Here is a 22,071-nt window from a genome sequence, read left to right on the forward strand (position 1 = left end):
AGCCTCGCTGAAGACCTCCTCGTTCGATGTGGCGGAACAGGCTGCTATAGCTCTCGTATTACTTGACTCAATACGCATTACGGTGTACACGGACTCCCGATCAGCCGTTAGAGCGTTCGCATCGGGATTGATAGCCAAAGAGGCAGCCAGGATTCTGAACGGCAAACACCCCTCTGACATTGTTCACCGCATAGTCTGGTTCCCAGCTCACATGGGACCAGACGTATTACCGGGACACCTGAACCCCAATGAGAGAGCTCGTCCAGAGTGATCCACTAATTACCTTTCATGAAATCACTTTTCATTACAAAGAGAATAGGCAGAGTTTTCCTTTCCCCCATCATAAGCTCAACAGGCCACAAGCTAGCACGCTCCGCATGCTCCAGACGGAATCCTACTCTTCGAGGGGCTTTCTGAACATGCTCCACCCGGACATTGATCCACTCTGCCCAGATTGTGGCACTGAATTTAGCTCATTAAATCACATATGCTCTGGCAGTGCCCTGTGTTACAGGATTTTAACTGAGAAGAAGACTGGATGAAGGCCATCATAGACCCGAAACAAGACGTCCGTCTCCTGGCTGTCCAGAGGGCCCGTGAACGAGCGGAGAGGCATGGCCTCTCTGTTCCGACATGGGACTAGTCAACAGCTGGGTAGGGACCTACCTAGCAGGCCCCCGCTTAGCTCCTCAGCACCCCAATAAAGTCGTTTACTACTACAGTACGAGACATCATAAAAGAGTGTCAACACTTTGACCAGGCCAAGATCCGCCGCACTGCAACGCCGTTCGCACGTCGGCCGAACACAGCTGCGACCTCCTCTTGTGACGACAGGAATGCAGCGTTCACCATCATCAGATGACCTGACGCGCATAGTGCGGCGAGAATTTGAAGCCTTGGCACCTGCAGCCCTTTTTTTCCCGCCCCTGTCAGCCGAAAAACTTGCCTACAGCCCGATTTGTGGAGGCGAATAATCCACGAAGAACTCGCTAATCTTGGAGTTCACTGTGTATGTGCCGTTGCCGCTTCACAGCTGTCTCGTGCTCCAGGTTCATCGACTGGTCCGCGGTATCCGACACGCTACCGAAATCCATCCGAGTGGCGAACCGCAGACGATCGGCCAATGCGCTTTGCCTTCCGGCATATCGGTGACGTTGCTCGCCATCGTAACAACCGTACTGTCTACTCCCCTCTGCGACCGCCATTCACCACTTGTTATGGTCCCGGACAACGCGAGCGTCGTTACCAGCCTCCATTGGCACCGCAGCAGCCAAACAATGACGCTCGCGCTTCTTGAATCAGTCCCTCGTCGTCATTCCGACGTCACCAGTCCCGTTCGCCACCAACTCGTCGACCACCATCCCCGATGCAGCCCCGACGCCCGTCTCCGGAAAACAAAGCGATGCAGCTCCCGGAGGTGACGCTGCATTGACGACTCGACCGACTCGACCGCAAAACCGTCTCATCACTGTGCCGACCAAACAGAACTTGATGGACGTTTTAGTCCGTGACGTCAGTGACCGAGCACTCATTGACACTGTTTCATTGACACTGGCGCGCACGAATCCGGGATGAGTGCCCAATTGCGCCGACGCCGGAACAAATTTCTCACACCCGCTGCAATACGCACCCTCCGCGTCGCCGACGGAGGAACGCCTGTAGCGTGCTTGGTATACGTGCACCGCTCGCATTGGCATCGCGGGGCGCCTAGCGGCTGTTTGCCGTTCTGGAGCAATGCCCTTAGGATGTTATACTCGGCTCAGACTTTTTATCGTCCCATTTAGCCCTCTTTGATTTCACGTCTGGTGTCATTCAGCTTGAACTGCCCCACGGCTGCTATAATCCACCGTATTAGAGGTTGGATTCCGCAACATTTTGACGAGACACACAGAAAAGAAACACGGACCACAGAGCACCACTTGCAACTATAGTTTTATTCCCTTGTCACTGGAATAAATACAAGGAAGATACTCAAAGGGCGGAGCGACAAAAAAAAAAGAAGAAATAACTTTACAAAGAGGGCCATTCACCAATGCCAATCTACTGACCAGGGAATAAAACTGTAGTTGCAAGTAGCGCTCTGTGGCGTGTGTTTCTCTTCTGCGGGTCTCGTCAAAATGTTGCGAAATCCAACCATTAATCTGCTATACCAACACGCCCAAACTTCAACCTTGGCAAGTATAGTCCACCAGTCCTACAATCGCGGTATATATGCTCTCCCGAAGACATCCGCCTGTCACCTGTCGCCTCAAACCACTACGTACGTCACTCTGCTGTCGTTAACATCTGTTCCTGACGGCGTCTATGCACTATGTCCCACCGCTGATAAACTGCTTGAAATCTGGCCGTTCCCCATACCGCGCTCACTGTTATAGGCATATTTCGCTCCCTCTCCTCATATTTATCTGTTCGACTCAAATTGTTCCCAGAGGCATCTCTTTGGGCGACATCTCGCCTGTGAGCGATTGCAAGATATCGGCTCTTGACGCAGAAATTCCGTCGCCCTCTACAGGAACCTCAGATTCACCGACTCTCACAGACGAACTTAGCAAGATGATTGTACCTGATCTTCTTCCGGCACAATGACCTCCGCCGTCTGTTGAAAACCTACCGCGATATTTTTTACTTTGATGGCCCCCCTTTAGCCCAGACATCGGGGGTCACCCATCGTATTTACACCGGAGACGCCAATCCGATGCGCCGCCGCCGAAGTTGGCACTTTTGTGTGGATTACAGGCCACTCGACAAAATCACACGCAAGGATGTGTACCCCTTGCCGCGTCTTGATGACACCTTGGACTACTTGTACGGAGCCAGGTAACTTTCATTGATAGACCTCCGATCAGGCTGTTGGCAAATCTCGGTAGATGACATGGACCGTGAGAAAACTGCCTTCGTAACACGTGACGGTCTCTACCAATATAAGGTTATGCCATTCGGCCTTTGACTCCGTTAACCTTCGAACGAATGATGGACTCCTTACTTCGAGGCTATAAATGGTGTCTGTGTTATCTAAACGATGCCATAGTCTTTTCACCAACTTTCACGAGTCGTCTAACGCATCTGTCGGCTATTCTTGCTGTTTTCCGGCGCGCAATTGAACTCAGTCATCCCACTGACTGACACCATGATGCATCAGCCGACGGAGGCGACAGCGCGGTGAACAAAAAGAACGCTCGTCTAGCGTGCGCGCGCTGTGCTTATACATTCGGCAAAGGTGCATGTCCAACGCCAGTTCACCTGTGGACGAGGCGCACGTGCCCGATACACCAAGTGCCACTTTTGACGTCGTCAAATTACCGTTCTTGGCCATCTCGTCAGTGCCGCTGGCGTTCATCCCGACCCTGACAATATTCACACTGCCCAGAACTTTCCTGTTCCGTTTTCCGCCGCAGACGGAAGAAGCTTTGTTGGGCTATGCTCGTATTTCAGTCGTTTTATCAAGAATTTCACCGAAACTGCTCGCCTACTCACCGACTTACTTAAGACGTACGTTCCTTTCACATCGGGCCTTGTTCAAACCAATGCCTTCTCCGCCCACGTGCGCTTGCTCACGGCACCTTAATTGCTGGCTCATGATCCATGTGCCGCCACTGAACTTCACACGGATGTCAGTGGCCATAGAATTGGGGCAGTACTTGTTCAATGGCAGCGTAACGCAGAGCGCGTAATTGCATACGCCAGCCGCCTGCTGTCACCCGCCGAGAGGAAGTTTTCAATTACCGAACGGGAGTGCCCCTGGCGTTAATTTGGGCAGTTGCCAAATACTTGTACGGCCGCACATTTTCCGTGGTTACCGATCACCGCGCCTTGTGCTGGCTCTCCCCGCTTGAAGACGCCATTGGACGATTGGGTAGTTGGGCGCTGCGCCTCCAAGAATATTCATTTGCCGTTTTATACAAGTCAGGCCGTTTGCACAAGGACGCCGACTGCCTCTCCCGTCATCCTGTCGACCGCCCTGAATATTATGCGCACTCTTGCGTCCTGGCCATTTCTGATCTGCAAGACATCCGCACTGAGCAACGGCGGGATGACTACTTACGTATTCTCATCGATCGTCTCGATTCTGGACATCCGGACTCTACTCTGCGCATGTTCGTGCTCCGAGACGACATTCTCTACCGTCGCAGCTTACGCCCTGAAGGACCAGGATTGTTACTCGTTGTACTACGCCATCTCCGGACATCAGTTTATGCGCAATTTCATGGCGCTCCCCGCCCCTCTCCCCCCTACTGCAGGCCACTCGGAGTTTCACGTACTTACAACAGCGTATGGCGCCGCTTCTACTGGCCAGGCCTGTACCGCTCTGTGCACTGCTACGTTGCAGCCTGTGGGCTCTGTCAGCGCCGCAAAAAAACCTGCTGTGGTGCCCACTGGACGCCTTCACCCCATCGATGTGCCCTCAGAACTACTCTTTCGCGTCGGTCTCGATCTTCTCGGCCGTTTCTGATGTCGAAATCCGGCAATGAGTGGGTCGTTGTCGCGATTGATTAAGCGACCCGGTACGCGATCACGCGAGCTTTGTGCACAAGCTGTGCAACTGAAGTGGCAGATTTCCTTTTACATGACGTCATACCCCATTACGGCGCACTCCGGCTGCTCCTCACTGAACGCGGCCACACCTTCTTGCCCGCAGAAAGACGGACTGACGGAGCGGCTCATTCGCACGTTGACAGACGTACGTTTCTGACGACCACAATGATTGGGACAGCACGTTACCCTTCGTTACCTTCGGCTATAATTGGTCCCGTCAAGTCACCGCTGACTTTTCGCCCTTTTATCTTCTGTTCGGCCACCACCCTTCGTTTGCATTTTGACACAGTGCTTCCTTCCTCGGCGAGCACTACCACTGAATACGCTCGAGACGTCTTCGCCCAGCCTCACACTGCACGCCAGATTGCGGGCTCCCGGCTCACCGAGTCTCAGGCCGCGCAGATCCCGTACGACAGCCGACATCGGGACGTTCGATTTGCTCCTGGCTCCGTTGCCCGCGTCAGCTTGTCTGAAGAGCTGTTGCAGCGCTACACAGGGCACCACACGGTCGTCGTGCAAGTGTCCCGGCTGAAGCCTTACTTTGCCGCGAGTTCGCCTCCCTTATAGTTAGCGCCGAGACGGCGCCTTTATAGGGGGAGGGGGGGTACGTTACAGGTTATGTTATTTAACCAAGAGCGGCAAGATCTTTATGAGGGCTATTTGGTTCGTATTTAGAACTGAGGTTGAACAGCGCGAATAAAACAAGGACACGAGGAAACAAATACCACGGACAAGCGATGACTGCCGACTGGAAGCTTATTTGAAATTCTCCAGCCATTTTATACCTTTTCCAGCATAGGCATGCGTACAGCAGTCGCAAATACATCTGCAAAACCAGATACATCATACATCTGATTTTGCAGATGTATTTGCGAGTGCTGTACACATGCCTATGCTGGAAAAGGTATAAAATGGCTGGAGAATTTCAAATAAGCTTCCAGTCGGCAGTCATCGCTTGTACGTGGTATTTGTTTCCTCGTGCCCTTGTTTTATTCGCGCTGTTCAAGCTCAGTTCTAAACCAATAGAGGCGCCACTCAGAAAAAGACGATTTGACGTGTAGAGGTGGAATCGCTCTCGACAGCCATCTTGTTTATGCATCGTTGTCTTTCGTGTAAATTTTGTGAATACTTCTTTATATGTGACTACTTCAACGTAACAATATCATGACATGTGTGTCATTTATGGTTATGAAAGAGCCGCCTATGTCTTGGTGCTCTCATGGTCGTTTCGTTAACTTGGTATATGCCACAACTGGCATCGAAGGCAACGATGATATCCACCACCTAAATGATCTTAAAACAATGCTAGGGGAAAGAAACTATCCACAAGTTCCTCTCGATAGAGGTTACGATGTCGCGTCAAGATTCGAGAGACAGTCGGAATTAGCTATGAAACAGCCTATACCAGAATCTGACAGACCGCGAGCCTTTATGACAAAATATTCTAATGCACTTCCAAGCATAAACAACATCCTACGGAAATACCACCCATTATTATCAAGTAACTAGCGTCTGAGAAAAGCGTTCCCGGATGTACCTAGGGTTACCTATCGCCGCAACAGAAACTTTAAAGACGTGTTAGTGCACTCAAAAGTCAGTGAAAATCATTCCCCCGTAATAAAAGGACGTCGTCGCCCCAGGTACAAAACCTGCAGGCAGCTTCAAAGTGACATTAAAATTAAAAGCATTGCAAATAGTTATGCACACGAAGTCGAAACTAGTTTTACTCGTACAAGTTCGAAAGTTATTTATATGCTTGAATGTTCCTTCTGTAAGAAACAATATATCGGTGAAACGGGACGATCAATGAACGTCAGATTAAACGGACATCGCGCGGACACAGCTAAAAAGCTTCCCAATACCGTCGCCGAGCATTTTAACCAACTAGGGCATAACTTTGATGAACTTAAGCTCTACATCTTACAGTCATATTTCAGTTTTGAACGAGGAGGAAAATACAGAGAATCATATGTTATCCATAAGTTCAAGACATTGCAACCAATAGGCATAGACGTTTCAAAAGGAGCTTTAGAATATATTCACTACGTTAAATTTCAAACTATAGCAACAACAAATAGTTTGGTTGCTTCGTGTCGTTTTTTCCCGTTTTCTTTCCTTTTTTGCTATTCTTTCCGTTTCATCCCTTTTATTTATCTATTTATTTATTTATTGAACTTGAGCAGTTTATTTAATTTTTTTTTTTTCACAAGCACCAGTTTCTGGCATGATAGAGTGTATAAGCGTGACTGAACGAGGACGTAGAAAGAAATAGTTACACAGAGAAGCGCTGTCCCTGTGTATCTGTTTCTTTCTACGTCCTCGTTCAATTGCGCTTACATACTCTATCATGGATTGTGACCAACTAGCCCGCCAACGTGTTGTAACAGTTTCTGCCGCTACTTGTGTTGTCTCTTTCGGAGACACAATAGCCCACGACCACCAGCGAAACAGGTAACAGAGGGCAGCTGTGCACGCCGTTGACACGCCGGCTGTCGCAAGGCCGTTGACACATGGCTGATTCACGGCCGTTTCAATGGCCTTGTGCACAGCACTCTTCCATTCTCAATTCTACACCCTCGCAGCTAACGCGCCTTCGCTCGTTGCCACACCCACCCACCTTACCGTCTTTCCCCCCTGCCTATAGATACTGCGGCGACGAAAGCATCGTTGAAAAAGACTGGTCCGCTTGCGAAACGTTGGCTCCCGCTTCCACCCTGTTCTCGTTTTGCTCAACAGCCGGCATAGTGGTGCGACAAGGGTGTAAGACGAACATAAATGATTGGTCGTGATATGAATACCATGACATGCGTGCCATGTAGGTTATGAAACAGCCGCCGACGTCTTGGTGCTCTCATGGTGGTGTCGTTAACTTGGTATGTACCAAAATTGGCATAGTATGAAAGGAGTGTAAGACGAACATAAATGATAGGTCACGACATGAATGTCTTGACATGCGTGTCATGTAGGTCATGAAAGACGTCTTGGTGCTCTCATGGTCGCTTCGTTAACGTGGTGGGCTGCCGGCTTTTTTTAATATCCAGATTGAAATGCCTTCCTCAGAAATGACATCTGATACTGGAGGGAGGCTTACAATAAAGGACGGAAGTTAGTATTTATTTTTTATGTGGACATTACTGAAATGATTAATAATGCTCGTGCAGGCAGCAACGTCGTCACTTACTGTTATTGCGATGGCAATTATATGGACATTCCAGGTGCATTTATGCCGTCGGCGTAGCCGTGAGATTCCGTATAAAGTCCAAGAGCGATAAAATAGTCGCCGCGCGCAGTATCCTGTATGTACGAGAGAAAGCGCGCGAAGGTGAGCTGGCGTTCGCCTCCCAATCTTGCGCACGCAAGGGAGGCAAGCGAACCGTCATCCGTCGCGACTCCGCGAAGGAGGGCAGGGAGGGGCGTTCTACTCCGGGCCGCTGTATGTTGAAAGCCATCTGCACCGGGGACAAAATCCTTCCGCGGCTTCGTTCACGTTGAAGCGAGACATAACACGAAGGTCATAGCGCTCGCTGCCGCTGCCGTGCTTCGTCACTCCGGCGTTTTCTTCTTTTTTTTTTTTTTTGAAAGCGAGTTTCCGCGGTCATCGAGTGGAATGTGAGACGCTCCTTCCTGTCCTAAAGCTTTCTTCCGCTCTTGGTTCCGTCTTAACTTTGCGGAATAAAATGTGTTCATGTTTGCTTCTGCGCGCATGGCACCATGATTGGTGAATTAGCTCATATGCATATGTTTATTAGTTGATACGACCGATAAAACTACTATGCTTACTTCGTATAGCTGTCCACTTATTTGCTATTGCATTCGATGCTTTGCCTTTCGGGTGTAACTGCGGCTTCTTTTTCAATCTAAAAGAAATACGTCGATAGAGCACGTGCCAGAGTTGATCTCCCTGCAAAATATGCCTGGGCGTATTTTAGTAAAATGTGGTAATTGTTCTATAAAATGTTTATATTCGTCGCAGCAACTACCTTTGTTTATTTCTTCGCGTACTTCACCACTCTCTGTTTGGAAAATGGGACTGCTCGCCTTTTTCTTTAACCCTTTTCGACTTACGGCTTAGCTGTAAAGTTTCTCTTGTTATCCAGGTATTGTGATTTTCAGCTGTTTCAGATATGAAACAGATGACTCGCTGTGCACGATCTTGAACTATATCCATAAACAAAGCCACGTATCATCAATAGTACAATTACTTGTTTTCAAGTTATCGTATAGAACGGCCAGAGTATCGATTATCATTACGTCATCTGCTTTAGAAAAAACTGCTTCATCGCCCGCTTACTGTGAATTATACGCAGACTGGGAGAGGGCCAGGAAAAGACCAGAATACGCGCCAACTGTTTATTTCAGGCAAGTCACACATACAGGCTTTCCCAACTGTCATGCACGAAGATTTAAAAATACGCGAATGCCACGTAGTTGGACAGGACCAAGGTGCTGTTGCTTGCCGTCGCTTGGAGATACTGAGATAATTTTTTTGCATTCTGCCTAGTTACATGACTAGACTTAATTATTTAATCAACTTCTCAAATATTATAATTGCATGAAAAGTGTCAATGAGACAATTGTAGGGCGACATGAACAACTTCCGATACGGCTTTCTGTTGTTCAATACGTGCTACATAAAAGCGTTTTTCCTAGCGTGAGAGAAGCCCGCAAATGCACGCAAAATTGCCGCCCGACTGGCTGCTCGAGGCACTTTGCGTGTATTTGCGGGCTTTTTTTCATGCTCGGGAAAACACTTTTATGTAGCACGTGTCCAGCCTAAGTGAGCGCACCGCTTTCCGCGCGTCCTAAACATGGCTTCTTGCGAAAGCGCACCCGCCGTGGTCGCTTAGTGGCTGTTGGGCTGCTAAGCACGAGGTGGCGGGATCGAATCCCGGCGGCCGCATTTCGAAGGGGGATTTAGGTGCACGCTGAAGCCAGTGGTCTGGAGCACCGGCGTGCCTCGTAACCAGATCGTGGTTTTGGCACGTGAAGGCCCGTAATTTATTATTTGCGACGGAAGGCTTGTTGACGGCCCTTGGTGATTCTGCAGTCTCGTCGTCACCCGAGGGGCGCGTGACTCCGAACGATCGATAAACAGTTGTCCCCACCTTCGGGCGCTCTTTGTTTTCGTGGTCTTGGAGACGCACGTTAAGACATCTGCTGGTTTGCCCAATATATATTTTACCACATGATAAGGGAATTTCACATACTACTTTTTCAAACAATCTGCTGACCGATTTCGATGTTGAATATTGCAATATCTGTCTTATTTTATCATCGGACAGAAAAGAAAACAGAAATTGCAATATTAAGCATAGAAATTGGTCAGTGGATTGTTGCAAAGAAGTAGCATGTGAAATACTGTATGTTGTTGCAAACAAGTACAGTATACCAGTTCCCCGCGCTCTGAGGCGCCGCGTGAGACTTGTAGCACGCCACGTAGGAATTGCGCGACGTTGTAGCGACTTCATGATCGCGCCCACGTTAACCACGATTTAACACTGCTTCACTGGAGTACTAATGCCATAATCGTTTTAACATAACCACGTGACGTTGCCATTACGATTGCCAGACTTGATAGGAAGTCGCTGATGTCCGTGTCTCTCTCGCTCGCGCCGAGTGTATAGATGCCGTTGCCCCGACTGTCTTCAACGGGGTCGTCGTCGTCATGCTGCTGTCGTCACAGATATGCACGCTCGCGACCCACACGCACAACTACTCAATTTACACGTTGGACCACCTGGTACCGGTTTGCGGAACACCAAACAAGGCTTAATAACCAGGCACCTGCTAAATGCATCGCATAACGTGGATTCTCACAGTGCTTGGGATCAGCACACTTTTTTCTTCCAGTTAGCGCGCAATTCCAAAGAATGCCTCTCCACGCAAGTTCTCGCCGCAGCTTCCGTGCGAGGGCAACCGGCGGGACAAGGTGCGCAAGTACCTGCGCTCGTCCCTCAAGAAGCTGCAGATGCCGTTCGTCGACCTGTACCTGGTCCACTTCCCGGTGTACGAGCGCGCATTCAAGAAGAGCCACCGCCACCACGACGCGCAGCGACAGCGCAGCGACCTGCCGCCCGTCCTTGACGCCTCGCCCGACAGTCCCACGTCGGAGGAAGAGTCGGCGACGGCGGTAGACGAGACCGACATCCTCGACACGTGGAGGGTGAGGACGGAGACACCCCGAGGTTAGCTTGTCCTCAAACGACAATCGTCATCTATCGTGCGTGTCTTTCTTTAGCGTTTCCAGGACACGAACGGCGTGTGTCTCAGACAGAAAGTAGCGAGCGCAGAGCACGGTGGCGCAAAGTTTTCGAGAAAGGAAGCGCAAGCAAGGCAGATGATGATCGTTGCTTGGGAACACGATGCTCCTCAAAGGGTGTAAACATTTTAGAGCGCCGCTCTTAGGCGCCGGTTTCTGTGTCGAGCGCCTGCGTTGGCGTAACCGAGCGAACGAACGCGGCGAAGGATGAAAGAGCGAACGCGGCGGGGGATGACGAAAGCATGAGGAGAAAATCGTAGTACCGCGCAAGACGGGCTCTGCGGCGACAAAGGCTACGAGATGGCGCCAGAGTAGCGCGCCGTCGTCTGTTCACCGATGGCATGCGGCGACCACGTCCACCGATACCATATATGGAAACGAAGCGCTGCATGAGCGAAGGACTGTCTGCGGCGGCTGCTGTGAATCGCGCCCACGCATCACCCACGCTGCCTCTCGCGATCTCCCAATTTCGCGCCGTTTGCAATTTGCCGCACGAGACAGGCTGTCCGCGCCAGCCAATATATCGCGAGATGAAAACACGTATAGCTGCACTTAAATTTCTCATTAGCGAGCGTCGTAATCGTCGATGAATCTTTTGTTAGCGTGCATTCTTGCCAGTCTTGCCAACACGCAATCAAGCAATCTTTCAGGAACACTCCAAATATAGTTTACACCCTTTCGGGCGTACCGTAAACACAGGAATACAGATCGAGACTTAAAAAAAAAAAAACGACGAGTGCCCCGTTCTATCATATAGCGATCTTTGGCACAATTTCATTTCTCGTCTGGCCACTATGGGACATGTAAACAACAACGCTGACAAGGTGGCGTCATTTTTGTTGTTTCCGTTACGTGCGTGAGAACTTTGCAAACGATGAGCGTACGTGTGTTACTGCTGTCTCGAGGTGGAAAAACACCAGATCTGGGCTTCATCATAAAGAGGTTCTGAACCACACCTCGAGCTTGATCAAAGAGCGCATTCGGCGGACCGCATCTGCCGCTGTCAACATGTCGGGCCCTACTTGCACTCGTGCGCAGGCGCCCCAGCGGAGTGCCAGTCAGTTTTTGTCGCAAACACGCTCTGTTCATCAGAAGCCTCACCTGCTTTAGGGATATAGGCGGCTGCGATATTTCCTCATGTAGCAGATTCCCATACACGGCTGCTGTCGGTCAATAGCTGACCCGAGTCACGAGGCGTGAGCGCCTCTGGCCGCCGCCGACATCGAAATGGGCCTCGTCGCTGTCTCAGCTGTCGGGCGAGGTATGGCAGCGAAGCTTCCGTAGAAGCCCGTTCAAAAAATGCCGGTTCGTGGGGCTTAGCGCTATCTGTGTCGAGGGAACACTCCCGGCGGGACAAGAAATAATGTGACTCCATATCCGTTAAAGGCGCGTCATTTTTGTTTTCAAAGGGGCGACATTTTTCCTCGTGGCCCGCCATTAGAGCTGTATATTCAAGTGCCCCGCAATTTCACTCGATGGGCGCTTCGAGCTTTTAGCGCCAGTCATACGGGTGTCGAAATCGCATCCACGTACAGAACATCGTGCGGGCCAAGGAAAGCTTTGGGAACGCTGGCCGCACCGTCGGACGTCAAGCCCGTCGGCCAGCGTAGACGCACGGAGGCGGGCAAAGTAAACGGTGGTCGTACTTTTGGCTGAACAACGACGAAACGCACCTCGCAAACACCGCTCCACCAGGATTCAGGCTAGCACAACGTGGCGAACGCGCCTTTCGGCGGCGCCCTTCCAGACGTGCATCGAGTTGATAGCGGCGGATCCGCGCGTGTATTCCCATGAAGTGAAATCAAGCGATGTTTTGCTTCACCCAAAAAACGGGTCTCTCAATTTCCGTTCCCTACTCGCGTAGTCACCCTTCAATCACTGCTCCCAAAGCCGACCTTGCTGATGACCGCCTTTCGCCCGAAGCTCCGCGACCCATTTGTATCGAGCTTGCGTCGGGCCTTGCGACTAGTCTGGAACACTCGAGGAGCCTCGAACTATAGCCGAGACGATATCTGCACGCCGCAGCTCGCGACGAATGGCGGCAAGCGTACCCGTGCCTGCTTCGCATCGCCGCAAAGTACGCAGCCTGGATTTGCCGTCCGCGCCGGAACCGCGGCCGTGCAGTTGCGCGTAGCTGCGGAGCGTAAGTACGGCGGCCCTCGGGGCCTGCTCCATCCGAACGGAGGACGTTATGAGGGGGGAGAAAATAAATATCGCCCTCGAAGCATTAACGCTTTGAACATTCCTGGGAGGTAATATGCTTTAGTAGGCCGTTCTGGCGGGCCACTTGGTTCATAGCTTTACACGTTTGGCCTTTAGGCGCAAAAAAAAAAAAAAAAACGAGGTCACAAGAAGCACCACGAGCGCAGACTGCCAACTGTTTATTTTTGGAAAGCAAGCAGCATACATACATTTCATTCAGGAACTTGTACACATGTCCGCATTCTCACTCTCGCATGTGCCGATAAACATAAGAACGTAAAAGTTATCTGCTAGGTAACAGTGTAGACCAAGACTGCGACAAGCGATCACCAAAATAACAATGAGCGATTCTTACAGTATCATCACAAGAGGGAGAGGTGACATAAAAGGAGAAAGCACAGTAAAAAAATAGGAAGAGACCGCGAACAAGTGAAGGAAATGGATATGGCACTCAACAAATAACCAGTGTAAAAGCGAGGGATCCTTTGAAGAAATCCTTTGAAGAAAGCAAAAAGGTAAAAACAAAACAATAACCAACATAGCAAACGGGGAATATCACACCGATCAACAAATGTGGCAATGAGGTCATGAAAGCATCGCTTACATGAAAGCCTAGCCTCATGGCTTACTGAAAACAACCGCGGAAATTAGGGGTGACGGCGACGTTTTGAATTTACAAACCTGCCTATGGAAAGAGTGAAACCTGGTGAAAAAACAAATGCTCGGCCGCTTTCACACCACAAAACACCCAAACAAACAAAACCAAAAAAACAAGAACCAAAAAACCTTAGACCACCAAAAGGATTTTTTTTTTTTAAAGGCATATTTCAGAAAATTGACTTCTGGAAGCAACGAGATGGCGTACTAATAGATTTGTCGCCATCTTTTAATATGGAGAATGCTTCGGCAATCTCCCTTTCAGTCTGATCCCTCGAATCGAACTGCAACGTTTTATTATTAAAATATGCAGATCCCACGCACTGTGGGAATCGATGTAAGCGAAGCTTTGTCTGCTGTTGACGTTGTTCGGCGGTGATATATTGACGGCATACGACAGTCGTGACGGGATGTAAAATGTTACCTTGCCTGCTCCGCTTGTGTTTGTTGTTCTTGCTTCGCTCGACACTTAATGCGAGCCTTCGTCTCGTAAGTGACCGCTTCGGTGCCATTCTGGTATTTTGCGTTGTAGCTCGCAAAACTGCCTCTATCTTTATTCCCTCGCTAACATTCTCCCCTCCCTCTGCTGTCGTTGCTGTTGAGTACGTAGACAAAAGCGGCAGCTCCTGCACTGCATTCGTGGGGCGTCACGCCTAGTTACGGAGTCCAGTGGGCATTGTGCACATGCGACGCGGCGTAAATGTTGACACGAGCTTTTCGCGTCGTCTTTCCTTTGTGCCACACTCCTGTCGTGTCACACCGTTGTCAGATGGGAAAGGACTTGGCACCCCGGATCGCCGCGTCCCAGAGCTTGCATGTACTCATCAACCCCGATACATTGACTCCGGTGCTCCCCCTCTACTCGGGCTGATTGGGCAGGGGGATTTGGTTCGGGCCCATGTCGCAGAGAATCCGGCGTCGACGCCGCGGGCGTCGCTCGGTGAATAATCATTCTGCACCACAACCGCGCGGGCCCTCCACATGGCGCATACCTTGTCTTACATTCGTTACAAAGTTATTCCTCGGAATCTTGAGAATGACAGCTCATAAACAAATGTCGCGAAACAATACACCGGCAGCGCATGCCTTTTATGTTTTTGCGACGTGGCCACGTCTCGGCCAGTTCCCGACGCGGCCGGCGTTAGCGGCGTGCCGGACAACAGCAGTCGCAGCAGCCCACAGCAGCAGTGGGAAAGTCGAAGGAGGAGGCAAAGAAAGCTTCGCTTTAAAGATTGGTTTACAAGGGTTGTTTCTTCCCTCCTCTTCTTCACCTCTGCCTCTGTCGTAGTGTCGGGCCAAAGTGCCTCCGGCTGTGTTGTTTACGTGCCACTGGTTTTCCTGTGCCCTTTCATTGAAACACCTGCCCGTTGGCTCAATATAAATGTTTACTGTCGTTTATTTACTGTCATACCCACAGCGCCATTTAGGCATTGCAGTGAGGGGGGGGGGGGTTACATACAGCAATGTAAACAGCTGGTGGCATACAACAAACAGTAGTATACTACACAATACAATAAAAAAACGTGAGGGAACAAAAATGGTACATCAGGGTATCAACGTACAGCACGAACAACATAGAAAAAAAATTTTAGGCAAGAAACGGTATCATACAACTAAGTAACAAAGCACTATGTAATGATAGCGAACTTTACATTAACTGTATACTGTAAAATAAAGAACGAAATTTCAAAGAGCAGTTGCAAAATGTTCATTATTAAGTGTACCAACTACGACAGCAGGCAGTCAATGCCATTCTAAAATGGTTCTGTGAAAAGAAGTACTTTTGAAAAGCTTAGTTCTGCAACTGTATTCCCTAACCTTCAGTTCGTGATATGTTTGTTTGGATATATAATGAGCTGAAAAATATACTTATTGCGGTGAATTCCAATTTGGCCTTATAATATTTTGTGAAAAAGTTTCAAGCGTACTGTCTGCCTTCTCTTTTTAAGGTGTCCCATTTTAATGCTTGTTTTGCAGTAGTAATGCTAAGGTTTATCTCATAGTTGCCGATTACGTACCGTGCTGCTATATCCTGAACTCTCTCAAGTTTATCTCGGTCGGTACACGTAGGAGGGTCCCATACGGTGCATCCATATTCCAAAATGGGTCTTGTACAGAAGATCACGAGCCTGCTGGGGAAATAGTATTGTATTGCGCCGTAGAAATCCTAACACTTTGCATGCCTTTGCTGTAATGAAATCGACGTGCCTGTGCCAACATATGGACGGTGTGAGAAATGTACCCAAGTACTTATTCATCCTCGGAAACAATCTACAACGGGGAACCGGATGGATAGCGCACTGCTTCTGGCATACACTTTTCAGTAAAGCGCATGTGGACAGTTTTCTGTGCGTTTATTTGCATATGTGATTCTCTGCACCAGTTTTGTATTTTAACTAAATCATTTTGCAAAATAACAGTATCAGCAATGCTCGTAATTTCGCTATATATAATCAGATCGTCAGCAAACAATCTTACGGAAGAAACAATATTGTTGGGCAAGTCATTTATAGATATTAAGAGAAGTAACGGGCCCAATACCGATCCCTGGGGGACGCCAGACGTGACAGGGCCGCATTATGTTCTGCGCCGTTCACCACTACATACTGAAACTACAAAGAAAGATACTCCTGAATCCATGCAATTACTTGTTCATTGATATTAAACCAACGTAGTTTACATACCAGCAATGTGTTATCTACCAGGTCGAAAGCTTTTCTAAAATCTACAAACACCGAATCAACACAAGAACGAGCATCCAGCGCACCACGAACTTCATAAACGAATTCTGTTAATTGAGTTATACAGGAAAGCCCTTGCCTGAAACCTTGCTGTTTCGGATTCAGGAGGTTATGATTGGTAATGTGTGTCATTATGTTTCTGCACAAGACGTGCTCTAAGACTTTGCAAACAATACTTTTTAGAGGTATCGGTCCTGTAATTGTTGACTAGTTCCCGAGGCCCCGATTTATACACTGGCACAACGCACGCCATCTTCCATTCGTGTGGTAGAACCCCGGTGCTCAATGACTTCGAGTATACCTTAAGAAAGGGCGGGATGAACGGCGCACACAACTTAAGAAAAGCGCCTGTCAATCCATACGGCCCCCCTGCTTTGCTGGAATCTAGACGTTCAAGAAGAGACCGTATTCCATTTTCACCAATAAATATATCATCCATGTTTTCAATGACCTCATTAGCCGACGGATGCAGAATTGCGCTCGATGCACTTGCTGAGAAAATGGAAGCGAAAAAACTTGTTGAAGCAGTTGGATTTTTCTAAGCTATTTTCTATTTCCACTCCGTCATGCTGAAGTGATAAAATAAATACTTGGTCTGTTCTGTTATATTTGACAACATTTCAGAATAGCTTTTTCGTTGTTTGAAGTCGAGAAGGCAAAGACGTCAAAGAATTCTTAAATTTTTTTTTTTTTTGCCTGGCGGATTTTTGTTTGCAGGATTTTGGTTATGGTCGGAAGTTGATCGCAAGTTCCCGAAATGGAGTTTCTTTTATATTTCCTGTATATCCTATTCCTTTTGCTAGTAAGGCGTCGTAGCTCACCATTAAACCATGGCTTAGATTTGGTACGCTGTTTGGGTCTGCATCCACGACGGCACATGGTTTTCTTGTATCTCAAGCATTTTTGCTTTAAAAATGACCCATAACTCACGAACGCCAATTGTTTCAGAAAGTAGTCCGAATTCCGGAAGGAATTCCTGTAATGCAGGACCCATTTCATGTACGTTAGCTTGGCTGTAATTATACATCCTTCTGGCTGTCGAGCTTTGCGTCTTTTTGTACGTCAGCTGCATTTCACAGACTACAGCTTTATGGCCGCTAATAGCTGGCACCACCAAAACTGTCCTAACCCAATTTGGTTCATTAGCTAAAATTAAGTCTAAGACATTATTTTGTCTCGTACCTTCTGTTACCACCTGGGTTAAGGAAAACTTGCTTAGTATGGTGAACAATTCCTTTGTCACTGCAGATGTAGCCCTAGTATTAGATGGTTGCTTATTCCAAGAAAGCTCTGGGATATTTAAGTCCCCGCCAATGACAAAGTAATCTGTATTGACTGTTTCTATTGTCTTTGAAAAATCAGACAGGACAGTAAGAGAACTTTAAGGAGCCCTATAATATGAACATACTGATAATGTTTTCCCGTTTGATAATCGAATCTTACACCGTATATCCTCGCCATTGCCGCTGCTGATATCGAGAGTGAAACAAGAAAGCAAAGTGTCAACAAGTATAAGGACCTCACCGCCCTGACGGTTTCTATCGTTCTAAAGCATGTGTAGCCGTTTGTAAAGACTTCGTTGCTTGTTATTTCGTCGTCCAGCCACGATTCCGTTCCAAGCACCACACTTGGGTTGGTCATGCATAGTAGGGTGTCGAAAGCATTCACTTTGTTCTTGATACTGCGGCAGTTGAGATCGAGAAAAGTAATATCAGCTACGGAGCTGTGCATGCGTCATGTCGTTTGCACAACTTAGTCGACCTTCATCACATACATATGCTTGCCTGCTTAAAAACAGCTTACCATATTTTAGGTTTTCCTGGCATCACTCGAGTTCCCCGACCACATCCAATCGCCATCGCATTCCAATTAAGGTGCGCAAAAGCACGTCTAACACGTTCCCGGACCTGTCAGACAAATTGGCGACCCCCACCTAAGGTGCCGCCCGTCGAGCTATTGTCTCCACCCCTGCTTGACTTTTCCCGAAAGTGCAACGGGAGCCTGGCACGGTTCCAGGTAGTTGATCTTGGTCCCGAGCAAAGCTGTTTTGCAGCTCTGAAAGGTCGTTCGAAGAACAACCCCATCTGCCGATTGTGAAGGCACTTGCAGGCCATGAGGCAACGCTGGTGACAAGTCACCCGTCCGACAGTGGAGCCCTTGGAGCAACCCCATCGGCCGAATATGACTGCACTTGCACGGACGCCTACCATTGGAGGAAAATGACGACACCTGAGCGGGCTCGATGATTGGCCGAAAATGACGTGACCCCGAGACACCGAAGGGGTTAAAAGCGAGAGACAGGAAGCAGAGAGGAGCATTCCTTCCTTCATTCATTCATTCATTCATTCATTCATTCATTCATTCATTCATTCATTCATTCATTCATTCATTCATTCATTCATTTTGTCGTTTTTCTTGCCACGGGCCGCAGCGTCCGATTTGCTGCCGGCCTTCAATGACTTTATGACTGTTAATTACTTTGTGTTATTGCAATAAATAATGTAAATAAACCTTCAGTTTCATCTTAAAATCCCCCTCAACGCCGGCCAACTCCCGCACTCAACGGCAAGATCCAATAGCGAGCACCATCAAGAGCATTCCTTTTGCAAGATCCCCAAAGAAACTTTCTTTTTCTGCGCACTGGCTCTGAAAAATCTTCCGATATACTTATATTGGATCCGTTTAGTTTCGTTGCGTTGGCTAGAATTGCCTAGTTATTGTTAAACGTTGAAAACATTGTAATCAGTGGCCTAGTTTTATTGGCCTGGAACCGGAGAAGTCTGTGTGCCCTTTCAATCTGCACTGGTGCTAGTCTTATATGCGATACGATACCTTGTACTTTTTTCTCAGAGACAGCGGGCAGTTCACGACTTTCACCTGTCAGGTACACCATAAAATATCAGGTTACATCGCCTTCTGCGGTTTCCAAGCCGTCTATTTTACGGGGTAAGTCCCTTTACCGTGCGGTATCTTCAATCTTCTTCCTACATTCGTGACTTCAGCTCTTTTATAGCTATTTGGCCTTGTTTTTGGGATGTTTCGATAGCGTGTAATTTTGCCTTTATTTCTTCTTGGTAATCCAAAATTAGATTCAGTGTTTCAGCAGTAGTTGGGCCAGGGTGTAGCTCTACGTCATCGCACAGGAATAAAAGCAAAAAAAAAAGATAGAATGTATATCTTCGCAGTAAAAAAGAAACGACGTTTGGCATGACATTGCACACCACGGTGCTTTGAATCCACGCTTGAACCACGGGGCGTAACCAGCACCATAAATACGTGAAAGGTGAAACTCTCATTCGAATAATAACCCACCCGCGTTAGCAGAAGTAAATGCGTGAGTGGCACAATCATGTTGGTGCCGGCCTCACGCCCCGACGCCGCACTGATCCAGTCCGCCTTTTGTACAGCGTCGACACGGGCTTCATCCGCCCAAGGTTCGTTGGCCAACAGTCGGCACTGTCCAAACAAGGCAGCCGAGCACACATCTAAGTCGCTGTCGCCATAGCTTGCGTGCTCTACCCTGAATGCTGTATATCCATTGATGTACGACACTGCGCCAGCGCTGCCATTGCGATGAGGTGGCTGTGCGTCGGTGCAGTAGATAACCTGCGTTAGCACAAGTGAATGCGTGAGTGGCACAATCATGTTGGAGCCGGCCTCACATGTTGAGCAAAACGAAAACAAGGTGAAAGTGGGATCCAACGTTTCGACAAGTGGACTTGTTTTTTCAAGTCTACTTGTCGAAACGTTGGCTCCCGCTTTCGCCTTGTTCTAGTTTTGCTCATCGTCTTGAACTTCCATCTCCCGTTTTTGTCCTGTTTTCTCAATATAAATTTTGTCACATGCCAAGAGAATTGAATGCACTACCTCACAAATACAATCTGTGTAGTGCGTTTTGTGCATGGTTGAACACTGACGCCTACTCGTTCTCTTGTCTATCACCATGGGGCACACTTTACCTAGCTTGCATAGGGCCGAATAAATGACCTTGACGCCGTAGCGGCTTGTCACTTTTTTGATGTGCGAAACTTGATGAATATAGGGCATGACCGGCAGTTTTTCTTTCTCAATACCCTCTTACTGTTGCTTTCTGCCTTAAAGTTCTTGCAAAACACTTTCGGAGGCGCCTGTGAATTAAACTCTGAGGGTAGCCAGCCGAGGGGAATCGCCTAATTTGCTGATTGAAACTAGTTTCTAACTTATGCTGCGATGATTTTTCCAGGGCGGACTTACAAGCTGAGGTTATGTTGGCTCTCCTAACTAGTTTGGAATGTGCACTTTCAAAAGGCAGTGGGGCGGTCTTTTTCGTCGGGTTGTAATACCAACAGATGTGTTTTGGGTCAAAATGAAGACTGAGGTCGAAAAACTGAAAGGAGTTATCGCGGGATAACTTGTGGGTGAATGTGATCCCCGCCCCTCCCTGAAGCTGACTGGAATATCTTTAATACGCGATCTACGGCATTATTAATCTTATCTTGTGCGGATACGTGGAGTATGACTAATTAGTCATCGACATAACAGAATATGCGCACGAAATGATGCCCAGAAATTAGTTGTTGAACTCGTTACTCAAACGCCAACAGATAGATACCGCAAAGGATAGGTGCAGCTGAAGAACCTATACATATTCCAGCCTTCTGCACATAGTACTTTCCATCCTACGCAATGGCTGTGGAACTTAAATAAAACCTTCACAGCTCAAGGAAATGCTCTGTGCCCACCCCTGCTGTATTCTGAAAGGCTACTTCTCCAGTCTCTTGAATTTGTTGCCTAATAGTGGTAAACAGACTGTCATGCGGGTTTGAGTAGAACAGGTCCTCGATGTCAAACGAGAACCCCGTGGTAGCTGTCGAAAGCTTCCTCCGGGTTTTTGACGACTTCCGTCAAAGATGGGACTAAAAAGGGGTCCTTGCCGACTATCATCTGCAGGTTTGATTGAAGAAAATTTCCAATTGTCCTTTGCCAACTGTATTTTTCTGAAATGATGGCTATCAGGGGGCAGTGCGGTTTATTAGTCTTTCCAGAGAAGAAGAACTCGAGGTGGCTCGTTAGTTTGCTCTCAACTACCTTCCTTAACGAATTCAAGTGCATGACTTTTAGCAAATTGATGGCAAGCTGTTTCTGTTTCTTTTTTCGTTTCGTTCCTGTTCATGTCGCCACCGTTGACAGAAAGGCAATCGAAGCTGTAGAAAAGAAATTCAAGCAGATTGATTTCCCTCCGAAGAAACACAAACGGCTTGCCGTCAATTTGCTGAAAAGTCATGCACCTGGATTCATAAGGAAGATAGTTGAGAGTAAAGCAACGAGCTACCTCGAGATCTTTCAGAATATGGCAGGGGTTGTTAGGAATGGCCTGTCGAGGTGGCAATATGCAAGTTTTCGCAGCCAGCTGTAGCTGCGAGCGTGGCGACGTTCCCCGAAGATACCATGGAAGCCTTCAACATCCGCCGCGGAGACTCGTTTCGTAGGGACCACGAGGTGGCGCGTCAACAAACCCTCGGCGCCGCTATGACTAAACGCGATCGGCGGATTATTGTCAGTGAAATCGCCAACGCCTTCATGGTTCGACTGAAGCAGGGGGATTTCCTGGAAGGAGATGCCTTGCGGTGCCTTTTCACGGGCCTTTGAAGACGCCAGACAATGGACAGCGGCGGAGGCCACTGTGCCAGGTCCGCTCTG

The 22,071-nt window shown here is 48.4% G+C and overlaps 1 protein-coding gene across 2 annotated transcripts in view; it reads left to right on the forward strand.

The window, feature by feature from the left end:
* The window catches only part of LOC129385247 (1,5-anhydro-D-fructose reductase-like), a 214,320-nt gene that overhangs the window by 20,754 nt on the left and 171,495 nt on the right, over window positions 1–22,071 (forward strand). For both annotated transcript variants that reach the window (XM_072289417.1, XM_072289418.1), the window contains exon 3: window positions 10,433–10,696. In XM_072289417.1, coding sequence (XP_072145518.1) covers window positions 10,433–10,696 — 264 coding nt within the window. The remainder of the gene's footprint in view (window positions 1–10,432; window positions 10,697–22,071) is intronic.

This window comes from Dermacentor andersoni, chromosome 7, assembly GCF_023375885.2.
Source record: "Dermacentor andersoni chromosome 7, qqDerAnde1_hic_scaffold, whole genome shotgun sequence".
Taxonomy (NCBI): domain Eukaryota; kingdom Metazoa; phylum Arthropoda; class Arachnida; order Ixodida; family Ixodidae; genus Dermacentor; species Dermacentor andersoni.